The following is a 22,372-nucleotide window of genomic DNA, read 5'->3' on the forward strand; positions in this document are numbered from 1 at the left end:
ACTGTCAATCACACTTTATACTAGCTTTTGATGACAAATTAGTTTCCAGTTTTGAATAAATTAAGAACAAAGTTTCATCAGCTGACTTAAATTGACTGTTAATATTCTAACACTAGAAGAGAGGAAAAATACTTGTTCACACAGATTTTTATAGCAGCATAATGGATTTCTCACCTCAGCTCTCACATATTTTAAGGGCAACAACTTGACACCTTCCAGTCCCAAAAAGGAACAAGAAACTCCTGCATCATTGTCAGTGGGAAGGGGAGTCAGTTACTGAACGAACACAGTGTTTCACAGCACCTTAGATCAGTCAATTTAAGATGAATTCTAATTTAAGACAGGCAAATGAAGCTGCTCTATAATGCTGGAAATTTGATAGTACACAATTTGTCAAATTGCATTTCATTAAAGGCTCAGTGCTAGCAGTAAGAACATGTGGGGTTTTGTTGTTGTTTTAGAAAATAAGCACAAATCAGACAATCTCCAAAGATAACTACAATGAGGATGCATGCAAATGCAAAACCTGACTTTCAGTGGGATTGGCTAGGAAGGAAGAAATTATAGGACAAAGCCAGTGTTTGTTCTGTTACCCCACTGATACCTTCCTCTGAACAACAAAGGGAAAGTAAAGGCCAGTAAAACACGTCAAATAGGGTAAGCATGAAACTCTGGTTGGTGTGTACTTAGTCCAGTTATGTGGCTGATGCACCGAGTGTGTGTGTGTGTGTGTGTGTGTGTGTGTGTGTGTGTGTGCGCGCGCGCGCGCGTGCGCGCGCGCGCACACACAATGCACTCTACTTCTCCATGGTACCTAATACAGTAAGAGAAGAGCTGGATTTCTATGACATCTCATGATAAACTTTTAAGTAAATAAAAGAGTAAAATGTTAGTAAATAACAAGACACTTACTGTGGCTGCAGACAGCACATGAAACAGATTCCTAATGATCACACAGTAATTTTTTTTCATTATATTACATTTATGAGTGTCTTGGGTCAAACATATTAATTGTACACATACCAAACAATGATCTGAAGAGAATACAGCAATTTCAAAACCATTTTGACTGTTCTTTTCAAAAACAGCTTTGAAATATAAGCTAATAAAACCTTAGAGTCAACAATTTCAACAACACCAGGGCGAAGAAAAGCTAAACCTCATCTCAGCCACAGTTTCTTTAGCCCAACTTTTAATAGAGTTGGCTTTCCAGTTAGCAGTAATGCTTGAGTTAATGAATGAATGCTTAGCTAATTGCTGGTGTTTGTGCTATTACCAATTGTTCCTGTTTCTTCATAGTTTACACAGTACAGTTTTCTATCAGTTTGTCAGTAAGGGGTGGCACAAAGAAACAGTACGCTAAACAAGTTTTTTTGTTTTTGTTTTTGTTTTTTGTTTTTTTTGGTTTTTCAAGACAGGGTTTCTCTGTGTAGCTTTGCGCCTTTCCTGGAACTCGCTTTGGAGACCAGGCTGGCCTCGAACTCACAGAGATCCGCCTGGCTCTGCCTCCCGAGTGCTGGGATTAAAGGCGTGCGCCACCACCGCCCGGCCTAAACAAGTGTTCTTTAACTGTAATTTAAATCCTTTTTTGAAGTCAAACTTGTCAATATGTAGTAGTTGACTTAAAAATGACTCCAGATGCAATAAAAAGAATTAAGTTATGAACAGACCAGGTCTCCGTTAAAATGAGGAAATAAAACTGGGGCAGGGGTTACTTCTGATGGGGTGTTGTGAGGAACTAGCCTCTGAGGGTGGGCTGGTTTCTCTGGAGAGCAAATGCAATTTCCTCCGAAATGCTGTTTGTAAAGGTACCTGACGCTATCTTCTAATTCACCAAGGAGCAAAAAAAATTAAAATCAAGATATTAACTTTCAGGATATTTTAATGAGCTGCATTTTTACAGATTTAGGTCAGTTTTTTCTTAGAAAACTAGAGTCAAACCTGAGGGTGACAGAAAAAGAGAGGACACAGGAGCTTTAAAAGCTGACCCCTCTCTCAGCACCTGAAATCAGTGTGCACAGGACACTCGGAATGTGAGCAGAACACGAGAACAGAGAACAAAATGCTCAGAAGAGACAGTGAACACGGAGTTCCTCAGTATTTGGAAGTAGAACTGAAAGATAATTTTTATTAATAAGATATAAATAATATTTACTGAATGAGATTTTCTTTTTTTTCTTTCTTTTTTGTTTGTTTTTTGAGACACGGTCTCAGTATGCAGTCTTTGCTGGTCTAGAAACCCCAAACTGTAAGAGCTCCACCTGCCTCTGCCTCAGAGTGCTGGGATTAAAGGTGTGGGTCAAAATGCCTGGCTGAGATCGGACAGTTTTCAAGTGAAGACTTCTGACATCATCAAGAAGATAATTTTTGTATTGATTAAGTTTGTTCTGACATTTCCATACATACATGCTGCATTCTGTTTCCCGTAAGCTCTCATCCTCCTCTACTGTTCTTCCCCCTTCCTACGGGTCCCCAAATGCCGATTTCCCAAACGCTCACTGATTTTGACCAGGCCATCTGTGCGGTGACAGGTTTGGAACACCCACTGGAGCCTGGTGGGATCACCAGTGGATACACAACTGAAGACAATGATTTTCCCTTCACCCAAATCCTCCAGAGCCCAAAGTTTATCAGGGAGGGATAGGGCCCTATGAGTCCCTCCCTGATCCATGACTGGCTGTTGACAGGCCCAATCTTGTACAAGCCTGCCTTATTTTAAGAACAGTAGTAAAATAAGAGAGAAGTAATAATTATTAATGAAATAGGGAGGTACTTATATGGAGACGATGTTAATTAATTTAAGGATTAACCATTTACAGATACCCTGGCCTTCTACTGGATAGTAGAAGCACATGGCCTATCCTGTGATAGGTAAATTTTTCTTGCTATATTGGGAAAGAAATTTCCTTGGGCTTTCAAATAGATACAGTCCTTGTTAAAAGCAATGCTGCCAACCAATACAAAAGACAGACAAAAAACAAAACAAAACAAAAAACAAAAAAACAAGACTAATTAATACAATGCAAAATTTAAAAATAGCATCAGACTATATCTAAAAAACATCTGGCTTGGTCAGTCATCAAGACCCCCTGAAGCCCAAGGCAGCTCATATCTAAAGAAAATTAATATAGATCATGAGAAAATACAATAGAAAAAAGGATGAAATTTGAGAGGAAAACAAAGGAATGGGGGGTAGGGATGGGAACTACCACAGTGCTTGAGCCTTCTCAATGCTTAGAAAAGAAAGTCCTTTAGAAAATAAAAAGAATTTTTATTCCTGCCAGACGCTGAAAAGACTCCTGCCCATAAAACAGACCTTTAGAGGACACATAGTTCCCCCAATGTCATTCACTCCTTACTGACAGTCTAGATGCAAAGAAGTCCTAACAAACCACGACGGGAAGAAGACTGGGGTGGGGCTGACTTTTCTTTTCAAAGAAGTTACCAGGATGTATGGAACACTCTGTAGTTCTTGGGCAGGTAGTTGCTGGAGACAGAAGGAAGAACATGAACTAAAACAGACACCTGGCAATAGGCAAACACTTCAAGCTGGCCCAGTTTATCACTACCACGTCTTTTTGTCCTTCTGGGTTCTTACTACTGAAAAAGAAATCCTTCCACTACCTGAACCATAACGAACATTTCCACAAACTCAGAAAAGTCTGCAAGTTGTTCAGTCTTTAGAAATAAAAACTCTGCTCAAATGGTGCATAGATAATTGGGTCTTTTACTCTGAAAACCAGCTTTCTTGGTTGAGAAATTCTAAAAACTCAAAACGATGTTACTTTTTGCTCTTTGGCAGGCACTTCGTTTCTCTTTTCCAGACAAAAATGAAAGACAGTGAACAGTTTCTAGTCAGTGTAAAAAGGATCAGAAGGATTGGGTAAGAACAAAAATGAAAAGTTGTGCATAGAGGCAACCAGGGGGCTAAGGCTGATGAATGCTTTGTTCCCGGGATAAATCTACCAGAAGATGGATTGGTAAATACTAATTTACATGTTTAAGAGGAAAAACAAGCAAATTTTCATGTCACGATATTCTGTCGTCTTTCAAGAAATATTTACTGCGTTTGCAGCAACAGCTGTGGCTTTATTGGAGAAATACTCTAACAGTTGCAGGCTGGGGAGGTGACTCATTTGGTAAGCGTGAGGACCTACGTCAATTCAATCCCACTGAACCCTCCTAAGGAGTTGGTGTGGCTCTTTTCTTCCTTGGCTGCCATCATGAATGACACAGAAACTTCATGACTAATGTCAGCTTCAGAGGAACCAAATGGTCACTGATGTCCTTCCCTCTGGAAAGGCAATGATACCAAAGATAGAGATCCGAGAAAAGCTGGCCAAGATGCATAAAGATGACCACACCAGAACCCATTTGGGTGGTGGCAAGATTAATGGTTTCAGCATGGTTTATGATTCTTTGGAAAGAAGAATGACCCTAAACACAGATTTGCAAGACATGGCCTTTGTTGGGGGGGTGGGGGAGAAGACCTCTAGCAAACAGCAAAAGGAAGTTGACAACAGGAAGGTCAGGGGCTGCCAAGGCCCACACTGGTGCTGGCACAAAAGTGAGCTAGAGATTGGATAAGAGCAGGAGGAGCACAGAGTCTGCAGTGACTTGATCTGCTGTGATGGTGCAAATTTCTAAGGAGCAGGCAAATCAATCAAAAAAATCCTCCAAACAAAACAAAATGGCGGGTAAGGGGTGTGTGCATTCATATGCCCAGCACTGGAGAAGTAGAGACGGGAGAAACCCTGGCACTTGTTAGCCAACTAGCCCAGCCTGATTGACAAGTAGTTGGCCAGTGAAAGACCCTCTCTCTCAAAAAGCAAGGGGAATGATGCCTTAGGAGCGACACCCAAAGTTGACTCACCTCCACACTCATGTACTCGTGTGTATGTGCGCACATTACGTACACATAAAACAGGCAAAAAACCCTTCCTTGATAAATGTACATTTGAGTACTTTTAAAGGAACTGATGTAATAATAAACCCCGAGTGTGGTATGAACTAGATCTAACGTGAGGTTAGATATTAAGAGATTTTTGTCATGGGCCAGTCAAACAATAAGAGTTTAAGAAGTAATTTTCATCATCAGGGCACAGTTTGATCAAGTTTTGCTGCACTCTGCCTACTAGAATAGGCATGCTCTCCAGGGAGCTGGCTGGGGAGGTCTCTTTTGGTCAGTAACCTGAAGTGCATATTTTATTTAATATATATTACCTAAAACTAACTATGTAAGTTGTGTTCCATGTATCTATTATTTGATATACTATATAACCATCAATTATTTATTATTCGAATTCCTGGGGGCTTATGAACTGGAAAGATTTCCCATTGATCTGGTTTTACATTTGCCAGTCTCAAGTGACCAGGCTAAAACCACTCAGGGCAGAAGATGGTGTGCAAACAAGTGTGCATTGCTTGAGCTTTCCAGTCTATCTGTCCTCGCATGGTGGATGCTCTCAAAGGGAGACATTGCGTTTAGTGGCAAAAACCAGAGTCTCCTCCAGCTCCACTGTTCTTGGGACATTTTACTGCAGAGGGAAAAGTACAGATGCCCCTAGTGGATCACAGGGCAAAGAAGCAGGGACTCCTTGGCCACATTTGTGGGTTTTGTTGTTTGTTTTGCATGTCATGTTTTATCTTAAAATTGCAGTGTCTGAGAGTATCTGCTTGCATCTCTAACATTATTTCTTAAACCCCAAATGCAGGAAGTGAGTGGCTTAATCAGCAATGGGTTTCAGTGTGGGGGTCAGCTGGCGAGGTCCAGAATAAGTCAGAGAAAGGGCCACACACAGCATTTGCTGGCTTCTGCTGGTAGGTCAGCAGCAAATGTACCTTTGTATGATGTCACATAGCTATGTCATCCTGGGACTGAGAAGTCCTCCCACCTCTTGGGTAATCTCTTAGACTTACAGGAGGAGTGTCAACTATGATGGGAGGGAGGGAGGGAGGGAGGGAGGAGAAGAAAGAAAGAAAGAAAGAAAGAAAGAAAGAAAGAAAGAAAGAAAGAAAGAAAGAAAGAAAGAAAGAGAATAGAAAAGGAAAGGAAAAGGAAGAAAGAAAGAAAAGAAAAGGAAGCAAAGAAAGAAAGAAAGAAAGAAAGAAAGAAGAAAGAAAGAAAACAGAGCTCAATGAGGACCCAGAAGAAACATTAATTCTGGTGGAGAAGGACAGGTCTTTGATAAAGAGTATGACTGTGTCGAGCAGGGATGGGTGAGGGAGCTTCCAGGCAGTGCAGGAGATAAATACACAGGAGTCTAAGGTGTAAGAGAAGTCAGGGATGCCTAGGTGCCCAGCACATGAAAAAGTCAGCCGTGCAGAGGGAGGAGAGATAACCAGACAGACACAGTGATCCTAATTGTGCCCAGAGCTCTAACATCATGCCAGAGTCTGCCCATAGGTGGCCTCATGTCTACCTATTTCAGAGGAAGGATTCTCCAAATGGATGTCACCAAGATGGGTAGGCGGGAAGAGACACTCACTGACTCATTTACTTAACAAACTTTCCCAGAACACTGGTCTTTGTGTGGCTATTGTCTGGAAATAGGCAGCTGACATAACCCTGCCCTTAGGAGGGCTCGGTGTCCAGAGGAAAAATGGGGACAGGGACATGTAATTGAGCAAAAGAATGAATGACAGGTACACTAGCAGAACCTGTCCCAGGTCAGTGGCCCTAAACTTACCATCAATAAAAGTTGTTATGAAAAGACCCATTTTGAAACATACAAAAATAGAAGCAAAAAAACCACAAGCTAAAGCTGAAAAATAATACCTTAAAATAATCTTCATTTTTATTTGTTGATATTTCAAAAAGACATTTCATTCTCATTAAAAGTTAAAGAAAGCTATTTTGGTACAAACAATGCGATTGATCCACTTAGTCTAGCCTTAAATTCAGTTTGTATCAACAGCTGAAGAACAGGTCCCACAGACATGTGCAGAGAAGAAATCAGCCCTTAGTCCCCCTTGTTACCCCAGGCTTGCTCTGCATGCCACTTGAACTGCTTTGGCCCAATGGCGGTATACAGAATAGGCGCGACACCTGCTTGCAAAGACCAAGAGCAGGCAAGCGCTAAGAACTTTTGCTACAGGAAAGAGCGGTGTGGTGTGGACTTGCCCCTGGCCATGGGAGTCACCGCAAGTTCCGGGCAGGACAGAGAGTGACCAGCTCCGCTGGCTGGATAGTGTGAGGCATAAGGAGGACAGAAGAGCTACAGGGTTTTCAATCAGGAGGCTTCAGCAGACCAGGGCAGAGACACAGAAGGGACTAATGTCTGTCATGTCAGCAGGGGACCCTAGCTAGACCTGTTCTCCTTAGCTTTAGGCTGGGCTCCTTCAGTCACTAGCTTTTTCTTTTTCTTTTTTTTTTTTTTTTTTTTTTTTTTTTTGAGACAGGATCTCTCTACATGGTCCTGGCTGTCAAGTAACTTATTACATAGACCAGGCTGGCCTCGAACTCAGAGATCTACCTGCTTCTGCCTCCTGAGTGCTGGGATTACAGGCAAACCCTGTGGTCACTGTGACTGGAAGGGGTAGGTATCACTCCTCTTACAGATCCATCCCACATTGAATCGATTTACCCACTAAGTCTGTAGACTAGACAAAGTTGTCAAAACACCAGAATAATCCCACTATAGTTATGAAGTGAAGTCACTGCTGCTGAACTGTCAGTGTTTAAATTCCACTTAATTAGTCTCTATTTACTCCCTACCACATGATCCTTTATTTAAATTTTCTACGCCATTTTCCACTCCCTGCAGGTTTCATATAAAAGCTGTCCTTCAGAAATCACTTACACAAACATTCTTATCTCTGGCTCTGCTTCAGGAGAACTGACCTAAGGCGCTTGTTGACTATTTGAAAGAAGCAACATGTTTTTAGATTTCCAGCAATGCCATTGATTCTTCCTGTACAAACCACTATAGCTCTGTCTGGGCTCATAGGAACTTCTTCCCAGAGGTGTGCACTGAGGAATCCCCGGAACACACTAAACACCTTCTGCTCTTTGTCCCGGCTGTCACCATCTCAAGAGTGGTTAGAGCAATAGCTGTCACACAAGGAACCCCAAAACAAAACCTGACCAACCTCCAGGGGCTGGGAGGTGTTCGGTACTAGCAGCAGTCTTTCTTTGCTCTGCATGGATGCCACAAGGAACTGGCAGCTAGGGATGGCCAGAAAGGCCCTGAGAGAGGGCAGCAGTGTAAGTGGTTGGAACATGATAGCAAGCATGTTCAGATAACCTGAGATTAGAAAATATTTAATACTGAGTTCTTTTTCTAATTATAAGACTGAAAATATTTGATTCCTTCCTTCATTGGAATACCAGTGATTTTATAATGCCAATCAGGGTGAAATAATTCCCTAAAAATTTCCTTTGGGGAGTTGGGGGTCCTGATGTGCTAGTGGCCACCATTAATTCTAATGCTAGGAGGCAGAGACAGGAAGATCCCCTTGAGCTTGAGGTCAGCCTGGTCTACAAAACAAGGTTCAGGCCAGCCAGGGGTACATAATGAGACCCTGTCTTTAAAACCGTTTTAAAACATTTAAAATTGTTTGCTTGAGTTTAAAAAGTATACATTAACCAATTTAATTCTAGTATTTGGTTGACTTAAGGGGAGAGAGCCTGGCGGCAGTGGCTGAGGAGGGGTAGCTGCAGTCACCTGCTCTAGTCCTATGATAGAGAGCACACCATCAAATTCAGAAAACACATACTTCTTAAATCTGGACGCAAATTCAGTTCTGTGTTATTATTTGTATTTTCTTTTGTATTTCTGAAGTTTTACTCAGACTGTACTGTGCTCTGGTGGCGAGAGATTACAGGACTGTGAGAGAGACTACGCCAGCAGTTCTCAAGCTTAACCTGTGATTTAGAGCTTGAGGTAAGATGGTCCCCCCAGCTCGTCATCTCTCCAGCTTGCTTTTACAAAACACCAGGGAGTGAGCCGCTTGGCAGGGACAGTGTCAGGGTCTGTAACTAACTCATCAACCTATGTCGCCCACAAACGAGAAGCTAGAAACAAAGCCAGAAAAAGTACCGTGACACAGCACCAGCCTAGGAGAAACAGCAGCAGAAGGCAGCCTTGGCTAACATTTTTGTGAATCACCTGGGAGAGAGAAGAGAGCACCAGGAGATTTGCGGGTGACACACCTCATAGGAGAAGTAATAGGTAAAGTGCATGTAACAACCTGGAGAAGTTGTCAAGAAAGTAGAAGAGGAAATCTAATAAGGACAGTATTATTGGGGAAAAAAAAAAAAAAAAGGAAAAAGACAGAGTCCAGAAGCCAAGCATCAGCTGCCCAACAGTTTTATTGTACGATCAGTACAATGAAGTCAAGCGAAGAGCTGGAGCCAGGCTATGTAAAGGCAGGCTACAGAATGCTAACTACATGAGCTCGGCTAAGTTTAACCTTCCTGTGTCTCACTGGTTCACCTAAAACAGAGACAGTCATGGTAGAATTCATAAGTGCATGGTGAACAGCAACCAGCTACAGGCTAAGAGCAGGGTAGGAGCAGGGCTCTGCAGTATATATCTTAGCATCTCTTCTGTGCTATGAGAAAAATCCTCCCTTAAGGCTAAAGGGCTTATTGTGGCTCAAAGTTCAGGGGTCCAGTTCTTCATGGTGGGAAGCCAAGGAGGCAGGCAACTAGAAAGAGAAAGCACACTGGTGTTCAGCTCCCTTCTCCATTTTACACAGCTGGTCCTCTTCTAGGGAACGGATCCACCCACAATCAAGACAGGTCTTCCCACATCAACTAACACAATCAAGACAATCCTGTTCTGATATCCTCAAGAGAGTACATTTAACCTAGACAATCCTTCACAGGTGTACCCTTCCTCCCAGGTGATTCTAGAAACTTAAAGTTGATAATGCTAACCATCTCCATATATATAAATGTTCATGAAAGCCATAATATAGGGATTTCAGTGGAACTGGAAATCAATCAGAGTCAAGTCAAAAATAATGACAAATCCAAAGATCTACACACAGCAATTTGAGGTACCATCATACTCCATGTTGTCAAATGAGGGCAGTGCCAGGCATTCAGTAGAAAAACCACCATTCAACGGCTAATGTTTAATAATATATATTATAAATGTATAATGGGGAAGCTGAGACATAGGAATTCCCAGATGTCCTCAGCAGCAGCTGCCATGTGACCTGTCCCAGCTCTGGATCACTCCCATCACAGCTAAGAATGATGGATGTGAAGACTAATTTTCCCATGAGACTTCATTGAAGGGTGGCCCTTTTCTATTTTCTACCAATACTTTGATTTGCCCCCTGGGGCTTGGTGAATTTCAAGATTTGTGCTGTCACATTCTGTTCTCCTCAGCCTGAAGACAGCCCTGTATGTGGATAATGCTGTGCTCTGTAAATGACATTCATTCCAGATACCTGATTCTAAAGGGGCCAACAGTAGAATTTTGCACTTACTTGCTACAAACTATACTTCATTTGGTTTCACAAAGGGTAAACTTTAAAAATGTAATAGAGGAAAGGCAAATGGTTAAAGACAACTAACCACAATATTTTCACTAGCTGGGCCGGTTACAGGATCTACATAACACAGTCAGGTCCAGGAATCTTACTCAATTCTCAAACAGCTATGGATGCCTCTAGTTAATGAAAGCTGATCATAGACAAGAGTGAGCTTGAAGATCCAGAGGAAATGAGCACAAACTAAGTCATTTCAATAAACATCCAGAGCACAAGTTTTGAATGTACACAGAATCATCCAATCTGGAATAAGCTTATCATAGATGGGGGCAGTCCTACTGAAACAGAAAGTTAGAGCTACAGTTGGAGACACGGGATCTCTATTTTTCAAGATACCACTATGAGAAAAAACAGGCAAAATAGTAACAGAGCAGAAATCATACAAATGTGGCTTGGTAACAAATGAAATATATCTGGTAGCTCACCCTACCTAAAATCAGATAATTCTGATTTTAATAAAGACATGTATTTTTATTCAAAAACTATGTTAGTTAAATATTCAAGTGTCCTCCTTCATGCTGAATTAACATAAGATCATAAAATGAGCAGTACACTTCACAAATCTTTGTATAAATATTCCTATAGACTCTTCCACTTGAAATGTATACCATTAAAGTAATCCCATCTATCAATCTTGTAAATCTCTTAAGTCACACTCTTTAGACATCTTTAGTGCATCCAAATACATGAACTGCCTAGCATGTTCATTTCATGCACTGTGATCATTAAAATGTAAGCTCCTAAGACCACACTCAAAAGCACCCTGAGTGCTTCGTGATTTTACTCATCAGGACTGTTTTGAATGGCTCTTGTAACTAACCTCATTTAGATGACATCCATAAACCAAACAGAGGGACTGATTAGGTGGCAACATCAGAAATCCATTAGAAGATTCCACAATAAACACAGCAGAGACCTTAAGTGATCAGCTACACATTAGAGAAGTCCTAAACATTCTTTCAGATGGCTACTTTTAGGTCCTTTAAACATAGGTTTCTCTTAAAGCAACTGCATATGTTAAATTCTATGTGAAATGCAGCTCCAATGCTGTATGTAAAGGAAAAACTCCTATGATGAAATTAGTGGGAACAGCAGTCTAATTAGTGAGGACTCTTAAATACTTTATATTTTAAATGGAACCTGTTTACCTTCCACTTTACAGTCAGGTAAATATTTAATATTGTTGAATAAAGATGCCTGGGCCCTGATAAAATGAGTACCTATTTTGTAACACTATTATCAGACAATTATATACCAATGGGTGCAATAAAAAATAAACTTTAGTTTTGAAATTTTTATTATTTTGAGTTTACAAAACTCCTCAGAGAGACCATCTCTGTATTTATTTATTTAGATTATCTCTACTATTTATTTAGCCAGTGTCAGAATCACAAACTAGCAGAATGCTTCACAACTTTGTGGGCCATTAGGTACTTTATATAAAAGTGTTGGTATTAAGGTACTCCAGGCAGAAAGCAAAGAATGCTATCTCTACTCCAAGACTGTAAAAGCACCCCAGTACCAGCTTCTTCACTGAAGATACTAAAATACCAGACAGAAGAGACATCACAAACACTGTGTCTGTGCTCTTTGCTTAGAGGTAAAGGACCTGAGACCCAAGTGCATTCAGAGTCTTAAATCCATGTTACAAATTGAAGGCTGAAAAACAATGATTTAGGCATTTAGAAGTTTAAAAACTAATAAAGTCCGAAGGATATATAAGAACAAAATAATAAAGACAAATTTAGCAATTACTGAAATGAAAGGAACGTAACAAAAGTAGTTTTGAGTAGAACAAGCTGGGCATGGTGGTCCATGTCTTTAATCCTTTCACTGGGAGGCAGAGGCAGCCAATCTCTCTGAGTGCAAGGTCGGCTTGATCTACATAGCCAGTCCCAGGACAGCCAGAGCTATATAGAGACACTTTGTCTCAAAAACAAAAAGACAAACAACAATAATAAAATCAGGAATAAAAGTGGGGCCATTATTTACCTTATATTCTGGGATTACATCCATATGGTTACTACACATCATCCTTTTTGTGTGTATTTATGTGTGCATGTTTACAACTGTGTGGGTGCATGTGTTTATGCATGTGCTGGTTGAGGTCCAAGGCTGAGGTTGGTTACTCTTGGTTACTCTCCACCTTATTCATTGAGGCAGGGTCTCTCAACTGAGCTGAGAATTTACCAGCTTACTCTAGGCCTTTCAAGGGCTGAAATTACAGGTAAGCTATCATATCTATTTAAACAGGGGTTGGGGATCCCAACTATGCTTCTCATGCTTGTGTGACAAAATGTTATAATCACTGAGCCATCTCCCTAACCACATATTATCCTTTTATATATTGTGTGTGTGTGCACACGTCAGCCAATGTGCAAATGTCTGTGTGTGCTGATACACAGTCATGCTTTAAAATGTTTATTTACTTATTCATTTATTTATTAAGAGAGAGGCTCTCACTGGCTTGGAGCTTGCCTTGTAGACTAGGATGGCTGGCCAAGAAGTTCCACTGGTCTAGCTGTATCTCCAAGTAGCAAGCACACACCACTATACACAGTGTTCTTCTGGATTCTAGGGACTGAGCTCAGGTCCTGGCTCTCACGAGGTGAACGCTTTACTCAGCTGCCCCTCCTAGCCCTGTCACTGGATTTCATTTGTGACTACTTGCTACTAATTTTTGTATCAGGATCTTTTTTTGTATCCCTAGTCATAGAAAAATACTAAACTTTAAAATTTCCTTTCATCGCCAGGCGGTGGTGGCGCACGCCTTTAATTCCAGCACTCGGGAGGCAGAGCCAGGCGGATCTCTGTGAGTTCGAGGCCAGCCTGGTCTACCAAGTGAGTTCCAGGAAAGGCGCAAAGCTACACAGAGAAACCCTGTCTCGAAAAACCCAAAAAAAAAAAAAAAAAAAAAAAAAAAAAAAATTCCTTTCATCATGCAGGTTTTTTGATGAAAAATAGTGTCTGTACTTTTCCTTATTTAAACAGTATTTTTCCATAATGTGCTATTCAAAACTTTTTTTAACATAAAGCAACCGCTTTATTGAATTGTTTCATATTTATTGCTCATAAAAGTCAATAGTCATTTCTGTCAATATTCCCCTATATGCAATATATATTTCAACTGCAGTAGCCTTAAATGTTTTACTTGGTTTTCAGTAATCTATCTGATTATAATGTGCCTTTCCTTTCTGTTTATCATGCCTGAGATGCACTGGGCCATTGGTGATTTCATGTTACTACATCAAATACAGGGACTTTTCTGGTGTTACCTCATCAAATAAGTTTTCTGTTTTCCTCTCCCCACCTTTGAGACTCTGGCTGCTGATATATGATGCTGCCTCTTCTCAGGATGGTCATTCTGGTCTGAGAATTCCTAATTATCGTCTTGTTTTGCGAAGTTTCCTTTTAAAATACTTGAAAATATTTATGGCAGTTATTTTATAATCATTCCATGCCAATTCTGTCATCTCAAGTGCATATTTATTAATTTTCTTGCTTCTTTCTCTGTCCAATAACTGCCTGCTGAAGGATTGTCTTGCTAGAGAAAGACGCTTCAAAATACTGTAAATGATGAGCTAGGTTCTTTCTTTTGTCACGTTTTATCCCTCTGTCCTTTCCTCTGGTTGAGCTGGAGTCACTACACAGAGCAGGTTTCTCTCCAACCTCAGTCCTTCTGCGCAGCCTCCCCAGTACTGGGTTACAGGTGGGCACCGCCTCCCCCAGCAGCAGGCTTCCACTCTTCACGGCTGCTGGTCAGCCTTTGCAGGACCGGTAGCTTCCCAAAGGATGAGCGAACCATGCTACAGCACGTGCCTCACAGGCTCCTGTCTAGTCCATAGCACCACAGCAGGCGCAGGGGACTCAGGAACTCAGCTCGCAGACTTCCCAGGCGGCTGTGTGCCCAGAGCTCGTGAGTCTCTCCAGGTCTGCCGCTCTCCCTGTGCTAGGGCTAGTGGGGTGTAAATCCCATGAGGGACTTTTTCTTTTGTTTTCATCCTATCTCAACTTTCCTTTGGTCCTTTTCTCTCTGTCCTTTGACCTGCTCTGCTAACTGTTCTTATTCTAAAAGTTTCTCTCAGAAACTCAGAATTATTTGGAACTCAAACCAGCAATTCTTTCTTCTAATGCAGTTCAGTGTTCTTTCCCTGACACAGCATCTGTTACTGGGATCTACTGGGCTCAAAAGTTTCAAGCTGCTCAACACTTGGTGTGTGTCTTGTGCCTGCAGAACTTAGCTTCTAGTAGATCTGCTGCCTGCATTTTCTTTCCAAACTGAAACCAGTCCACAGCTAAAGCTTAAAATGCCTCATGTTGAGAGATTTCATTTGCTTAAGTTACCCCTGAACCAACACTCCAACGACACAAAAGGAAATTATCCACACGATAACTTAAGAAAGGCAAGAGGTACTAAGCCCCTCCCACAGTCTACGCTCCTTATCTCACGGGGCCACGGAGCTTGCCACGGTCTACGCTCCTTATCTCACGGGGCCACGGAGCTTGCCACGGTCTACGCTCCTTATCTCACGGGGCCACGGAGCTTGCCACAGTCTACGCTCCTTATCTCACGGGGCCACGGAGCTTGCCACGGTCTACGCTCCTTATCTCACGGGGCCACGGAGCTTGCCACGGTCTACGCTCCTTATCTCACGGGGCCACGGAGCTTGCCACGGTCTACGCTCCTTATCTCACGGGGCCACGGAGCTTGCCACGGTCTACGCTCCTTATCTCACGGGGCCACGGAGCTTGCCACGGTCTACGCTCCTTATCTCACGGGGCCACGGAGCTTGCCCTCCTTGTCCACTAGCTCAGCTTCTGAAGAGGAGCAGAGGCTTGGCCTCCACAGCAGCTCCTTCTAACTCGAGTGCCTTGATGGTGATGCTATCGGCCTCATTCCTCAACCCACAAAATATCTATTAATTCATATTTACAAGGTATTAGTCATTTTAAAAAATAAATTTTGCATGGTTTTATCACCTTTTGAAAAAGATTTATCTTTGGTGTATGTGTGCACCTGAGTATGTGTACCATGTATGTGCAGAGGCCAGAAGAGGGTGCTAAACCCTCTAGAATTGGAACTACAGGTGTTTGTGAGTCATCACTTAGGTGCTGGGAACAGAACCTGGGTCCTCTGTGAGAGCAGCCAGTGATCTTACCTCCAACCCCCCTTTGCCCTTTACTACCTTTTGAGGACAGGGGAGCTTTGAGCAGGAGGAATGGGAAAGACTGGCTTATAAAGCAGGCTTTTAAGAAAGTATATTTAATTCACTGTAGGAGAGAGATGAATAATCAGAGCTTAAGGGCTCATGGCCCTGATTCTCCTACCTGTGCAGCTGGATGTATTCTCGGGGTCTGTTGAGCAGGTGAAGGAACCGGTCCATGATCTTGTTCTTTCCTACACCCTGCAATTACATAAACAAACGTCTTATGAGGAAAAGCATTCTGCAAGCATCAAGAAGGGAAATTCAAACTGAATGGGTATGCCTCCAGTGCTGGCTTTTCTAACAACTGTACTTGCAGAGCTCAGCACAGCACTGATATAAATAAGGCACCCAAATTAGTATTTGTCAAATGAATGAACGAATGGAAATAGAAGAGGTGAAAATCCTGGGAAAACATAACCAGTGACCAGGCTTATAGGAATGCTGACAATGGGCCAGGGGAAGTTATGGGCTGATAAAAGCTGTACATGCTTCGCGAATGACCCAACTCAGCTGCTGTAGATTCAAGGTTATCAAAGCTGAACGACCAGACTGACAAATTCACTAAGGTCAGAATAATGGGTCACTTTGTCTTTTAGGAAGCTTCATACCTAGCTGGATATCACCCTCCAAATTTAAGCTTTTCACAGAAGCACAAAGAAGGAAAATCACGTTTGCGTATTTGCATGTCAATTACAACCATGGGTGCTTTAAATGGCATGCTGGAATAAACACACAATGTAAAATAAAATCAGATGATTAAAATGTTTGTGTTAAAATGTTCAGCTCTTTTAATTTCGGTGATCACAGAGAAAAGCAAGTACCACAGATGCACTGTAACACCAGTGACAGGAAGATCTGAAAGTGGTGAATCACGAAAAGCAATGGTAGCTCCTCCTCCCCATCAGTCCCTCCTCGTCCCCATCAGACACTGCTCCAGAGCCTGGAGGCCCCTGCAGTGCAGCGCTGCAGATGCAGGGTAAGATGCTCAGTTGCTCCAGAGCAGCTCCTGCGGTGTCCTTTAACCCCAGTCATACCTACATGTCTTTGTGTGCCCAGCATACAATATATGTATTCCATATATGCTATGTATTCCACCACTCAATTCAAGACTCTTAGAATATTTTTGATATGCCCCCCCCTCCCCCGCATTTCCCTTAACCTTATACAAAATGCCCTAGGCCTTTGCGGTCTCAATATATAAAACATGTATTTTTCTTCCTTCCCTTTCCTTCTTCCTTCTTATCTGATTATCACTCCATGAGTTCACAGGCTCACAGTACCGTCCTGGATGAACTAGGTATGATGGTACATATAATATTATAGGCCCTAGTTATGCTTCAGCATACAGTTTACTAGGAAAAACAAACAGGATATAATATACATAATACTGGTAAATTTTAATGTGTTCTTTAAGCTTGTTAAAAGTGGATTGTGGGATGGGACATGGTGGTGAATGCCTTTAGTCCTGGAATTAGGGAGGCAGAGGCGGGCAGATCTCTGTGAGTTCAAGGCCAGCCTTGTCTACATAACTAGTTCTAGGACAACCAGCCAGTATTATGATCAATCCACATGAGTCTATTTAATGTGTAATAGGGATTTATTAAGATATAAATTGAGGAAATACACTCATGAATACAGAACCAAGTAAATAGCTGATGTCATCCTCTGTTCTGACTGGGACAAAATCAACCTGGCAGTTTGATCAGAACAGGAAGCAGGCAGCAGGGAGAAGGGGCTCGTGACCCCTTCCTCCCTTTCAAGAGGTCACGTACAACAGCAAGAAGCACCGCCTCCTTCAGGCCCTTTAGCCTAAGGTCATGGGCAGAGCAAATACCACTACATTTCCCCTTTTTGTCTAAATAAGAAGGTTCTAAACTTAATGCAAACTATATACAATAAGAATGATTATCAAGTATTGTCCAGGAAAAACAAAGGGTAATAACAAACAAAAGTTGAACTACAACAAGAACATCATCAAACAAGACAGACATGCTAAATGTCCAGAAATGTCCAGATCATAGGTAAATGGCAAATTTCTGAGATTACTCCAATAGCTCTCCTATCCCGAAGATTCTAACTCTAGTACTAACATGTTCTAGCTAAGATACAAGAAGATTGTAACTGCAACTATCTAGTCTTCAACTCCACCAATACACAACTGTATTTGTTGTATTGTACACACATTTCTACTCCTGTTTGAGGTATTTTGTATATTGATACAAGTGTAAAATTGTATTTGTTCTACCTCTGTTTAGGGTATTTTGTATAGGTTATTTAAGTAGATAAGACTTACAGAACTATAGTCACTCATGCTTGTCATTTCTATAGTTATGTTAGTTAGGTTCTCCACATTTACAGAAACATATGTCAGATGGACAGGTAATCTTCAAACACTTCATAGACCTAGAGAATGTGGCTTTTAAATGTTTTGATTACTTAGAATTCTGTTGACATGAGACACGACTGCCCCTGGCAGCACCAATCTACTCCTAAGAGAATGATGGGCTGGAAGGTGACCCAATGGGTTCCTGTTGTTTACCCCATGGTACCAAACACCTATGAGGAACAGGGGAGGCCCAAGCTCATTCGTGGAGAGACTGCTCTGCTCTGCCTGGAACTTCAATGAGAATCTTAGTATGACTGATTCAGGGCTTCCCAGTCATTTCTGCTGGGTGACTGTAAGTGCCCAGTTTGATGTCATCTTCTAAATGGTGATAGTCGTTCCAAGAAACCTCGCCAAAGGAGAGACGTTCTCAATGAATGCTTCCAGCTGGTTGCCTCAATGGGGCTTCTCTAGGCAGTTTTTTTGGGGAACCCCAGAATTTGATGTTACGTCTTGCATGCCCTATTAATTGGGCTGCTGCAGTTGTTTCTGCTGGAGGTTTCAAGTATCTGGTTTGCTAATGTTCTTGCTGTCTGCTGCTCCTCTCCACTACCTGATCTTTATTCTTCTACGTTGGCTTGCTATACACTTATGAACTCACTCAAAGCTCAGCTTTCACACATCATTCCTAGACAGTACAGAACACAGGGGAACACGGTTAGACTCCTGTGAATATGGCTATATGAGGCATCCAAGATGCTTTAAGATTCAACCAAAGGCTTGGGAAGGCCCATCACCCGTGAGATTTGATTTAAAATTCCATGGGATTAGGAGGTACAGGGAAGGAGGAAGCAGGGGGTGTCCTAGTTGAGAGAGCAGTGCGAGAGGAGACTTGTGGGTACGGTGATCCAGAGAGGTCTGCAAGACGTCACAGCAGGAGTGAGGAAGGAGCTGTGAGGAACAGGCTGTCTAGGGAGGTGGCCTCTACTGTGGCAGAGCCTTGGCAGCCAAGAGTTGGCATTGTTTCCAAGAGCAGCCACCGAGGCTGGCAGGTGATGGGATCAGATGTCCAGTTCTGGAAAACCAGGCTACAGGAATGGCAGAAAGAAGAGACAGCAAAGGGACAGAGTTTGGAAACTCTTTACAGAACTCAAGCATCTGATGAAGGGTTAAGCTAAGGAACAGAGAGAAATCTAGAGATGTAAGAGACAGCGAGGCAGTGGAACAACATCCCAGTGTGCTGGAGGGACGGAGATGAAGAAATCAATCTCTGTCCTGGTGGAGAGTGGTAAGGCCAGGCCATGTACTGAGAAAGAACTGGGGGAGGAAAGGCGGGTCTGCCGGGGAAGGGAGGGAGTTTACAAGGACAGTTTAATTTTGGACGTGTTTATTTTGAAGTGCTTGTTTCCCACATCTGTTTCTTCCTCTTCAGTTCCCCGTCTCGGCCCTCGAGCTGCGCATCCTCCTGGGCTGCTGGAAAGGGTCCCACCTCCGCCCTCAACACAGAACAACCCCCACCCCCCCAGTTTGTTTAGCTCCTTTTCTAAACCAGATCTCATCGGGTCACTTCCTACTTCACGTGAAGACGCTCTCAGTTCCTTCGAGGAAATGCTGAAAGAATACTCTAGGAAGGAATTGCTGTAAATATCCTGGGCAAGACGAAGCAATTACAGCTGTTTGTTCCTTCTAATCATAGTCTTTGCCTAAGACAGAAAATCCTCAGGGTTACTTTAATTGAACAAGTACATAAATAATGTCTAATTTTTCCGTTATAAAAATTGCATATACTCCCTTTTCTCACTGGGAAACGGAGAAAATGAGACACCACCCAACGTTCCGTTAATATTTTCATATTATCCCTGTGTATATTTATCTGTACTTACTAGCTACTATTCCATAAATGCAACTTGTCTCTTAATAAAATGAACATAACTCTTACACAGGTGTAGAGATTCTCTTTAGTGAGGAATTGGGGATCTCAGGAAACTTGTTCTTTTCCTTCCATCACTGCTCTGGTGAGTTCAAGACAGCTAGAGGAAGGGTCCTCAGAGGGGCAGGAGTTAACAGGCTTTGTACCCAGGGTTGTGAGTAACAGACTCTGTGAAGTCCACGGGCAGCACTCAAACCAAAGGCAGGTAGTACAAACACCTCCAGTTACCATGAGAGAAGAGCTTGGGGCCATAACTTTAAGAACTCTGAGAGATTCTGGGGCTGTATAACCTTCTGAGGCTTTTTCTTTTTTCCAAGTGAAACTGTGTCCTTGGGCACTTAAATCCTTTACCAAAGAAAAGGATCTAGAGCTGTCTCCCTGGACACTTTATCTGTACTCTATCACAGAGGGAAAAGGAGAAACATAGAAGAAAAGGCCCAGAAAAGTGGAAATCAGGCAGAAGGAAATTTGTCCAGCAATGGCTTTGGGTCCTGAGATTGGAGTCTTGATGTGTCTGTCAGTGGCAGGCCCTGAGGAGCCCCCACAGCAGAGGCGAACTCTGAAGCTCACGCTCAGCCTCACTGGTACACTCCCGTCAGCCTCCTGTCCCCAGAACAGCTCACACTTGTAAGTTTCTGCTCGTGCCATTTCTTCTGGCGACCAGGCCCATCCTGTCTTGTCTGCCATCTTCCTGCCACCTTCCGCTTCGAGCCACCCTCAACTTCCTGCTGAGCCATCTCACGTCTCTTCAGCCTGACCACTCTGTTGTTTCTCTCCTTCCCTCCTCCGCTCCATCACTCCTGTCTTCCTAGAACACCACCATGCCCCAGAGTCCTCCAGCAATGTCAGGGCCTCAGCAAGTGGGCAGCCCGCTGGTTAGCGTCCACTGCTCAGGGCTCACGTGTAACCTCAGGTAATAACCACAAAATTGAAGGAAGGGGTGGGGCAGAGAAAAGAAAGGAAGTCGAGGTCATGCACTTTGCTATTAAGGAGACAGACACCTCTTGTAGGCGCTTTCTGTTTTTCATGATGAAATTTTGTGTACAAAGAAAGTGGAGGGATTAACATTTACAGAGTCTGCTTGTGTGCAAATGCCCCTTCAGCGCAAAATGGCTCGCATGCTCACACCAGCAGTGGCCAAGGAGGTAATAACGTGCCTCTTTTGGAGGGAGGTGAGTTTAATTAAGTTCTAGGCAGTGAAACCCTTGAGCACAAGGGATCTCAAAGGCAAGTCCATTCTGGTGTACCACCTTGGGCTGCACTTTATAGTCCTTCGTGAAAACAGACATCAAGGGGCAGCTTCCAGGACTGATTTATGGAGAGTCTGTGTCACAATGTCACGGAGTCAAACAAAAGTCAGTCAATCTATGGTTTTCAGTCACTACACCAAGTATCTGGGGATGTCCGGCATGGAGTCGAAGGCTCGGGAGGGTGGCCGGCGAAGGGGCAATCCAGACCTTTCCTCTGCAGCAGTGCTTTAAGTGGGGTCCAGGACAGTGCTTGCCACTGACCAGGCGCAGCTCCTGCTCTAGAGAGGTCCTGCTTTGTCCAGTTTCCCTCAGTACTTGAATCATTTGTATAGTATTATTCCAGTTTGTAGATTTAAAAATGTTCTTTCAATAGCACCCTGAGTTCATTAAATACTACCTACAGTAAACAATAACAAAGAAAAAGAATTGTAACTGGAAAAAAAATCTAGCTGGCTTTTTTTAAATTGAAAAAGTTTCACTAAATGGTGAACCTTCAAATTCTTTGCTGAACACATCTTAAAGTACACCATACTAGGACTCTGGACACCTGGGCTATAATCTTTGCTCAACTGTTCTCGGATGGAGGCTTCTTACCATCATCTTGGTCTAGGTTTGCTCATCTGAATATGAACTCCGAGGCTAATTAGTCTCTAAATACTCTCCTATGACAAAGGAGGAGAGCGCAGCTATACAATCAGTGGCAATTTCTTATTTTTCCAAGTTCTCTCAATGAAAACAGGCTATTTATATAACCAGAAAACAACCTTACTGAAAATGAACAGTAAATAACCCTAAATATTTACAAAGATGGGATCTTGCAGCAGAGCCAAGAAGACAAGGACTTCAAGCATATGGCTCCCACACACGTGATTACAAAGCTTGCTGCCACAGGCTAAGACCCTTTTCATACAGGAATAAATCTGTATCCCTGCAATCTGATATGAAACACACCGTTACTATAAATAGCAAAGATAGTTTGGTAGTGTGGTCAGCCATTACTACCACCAAACCAGTCATGGAGGGGACAGGGAGAATCAACACGTCCTCAAGAAGAAAATACAAATCCAAAATAAATATGAAAAAAATGGTTTTCTAAGAAACACAAGACAGAAAAACTAAATGGGTGGAGAGAATGTGATAGAATGGCAAAGTTTTC

At 42.5% G+C, this 22,372-nt stretch overlaps 1 protein-coding gene across 1 annotated transcript in view; it reads right to left on the bottom strand.

Moving 5' to 3' along the window:
• The window catches only part of Vwa8 (von Willebrand factor A domain containing 8), a 341,953-nt gene that overhangs the window by 141,176 nt on the left and 178,405 nt on the right, over positions 1-22,372 (bottom strand). The window contains exon 21 of the mRNA XM_059273290.1: positions 15,835-15,911. Coding sequence (XP_059129273.1) covers positions 15,835-15,911 — 77 coding nt within the window. The remainder of the gene's footprint in view (positions 1-15,834; positions 15,912-22,372) is intronic.

The sequence above is a fragment of the Peromyscus eremicus genome, chromosome 9, assembly GCF_949786415.1.
Source record: "Peromyscus eremicus chromosome 9, PerEre_H2_v1, whole genome shotgun sequence".
Lineage (NCBI taxonomy): Eukaryota > Metazoa > Chordata > Mammalia > Rodentia > Cricetidae > Peromyscus > Peromyscus eremicus.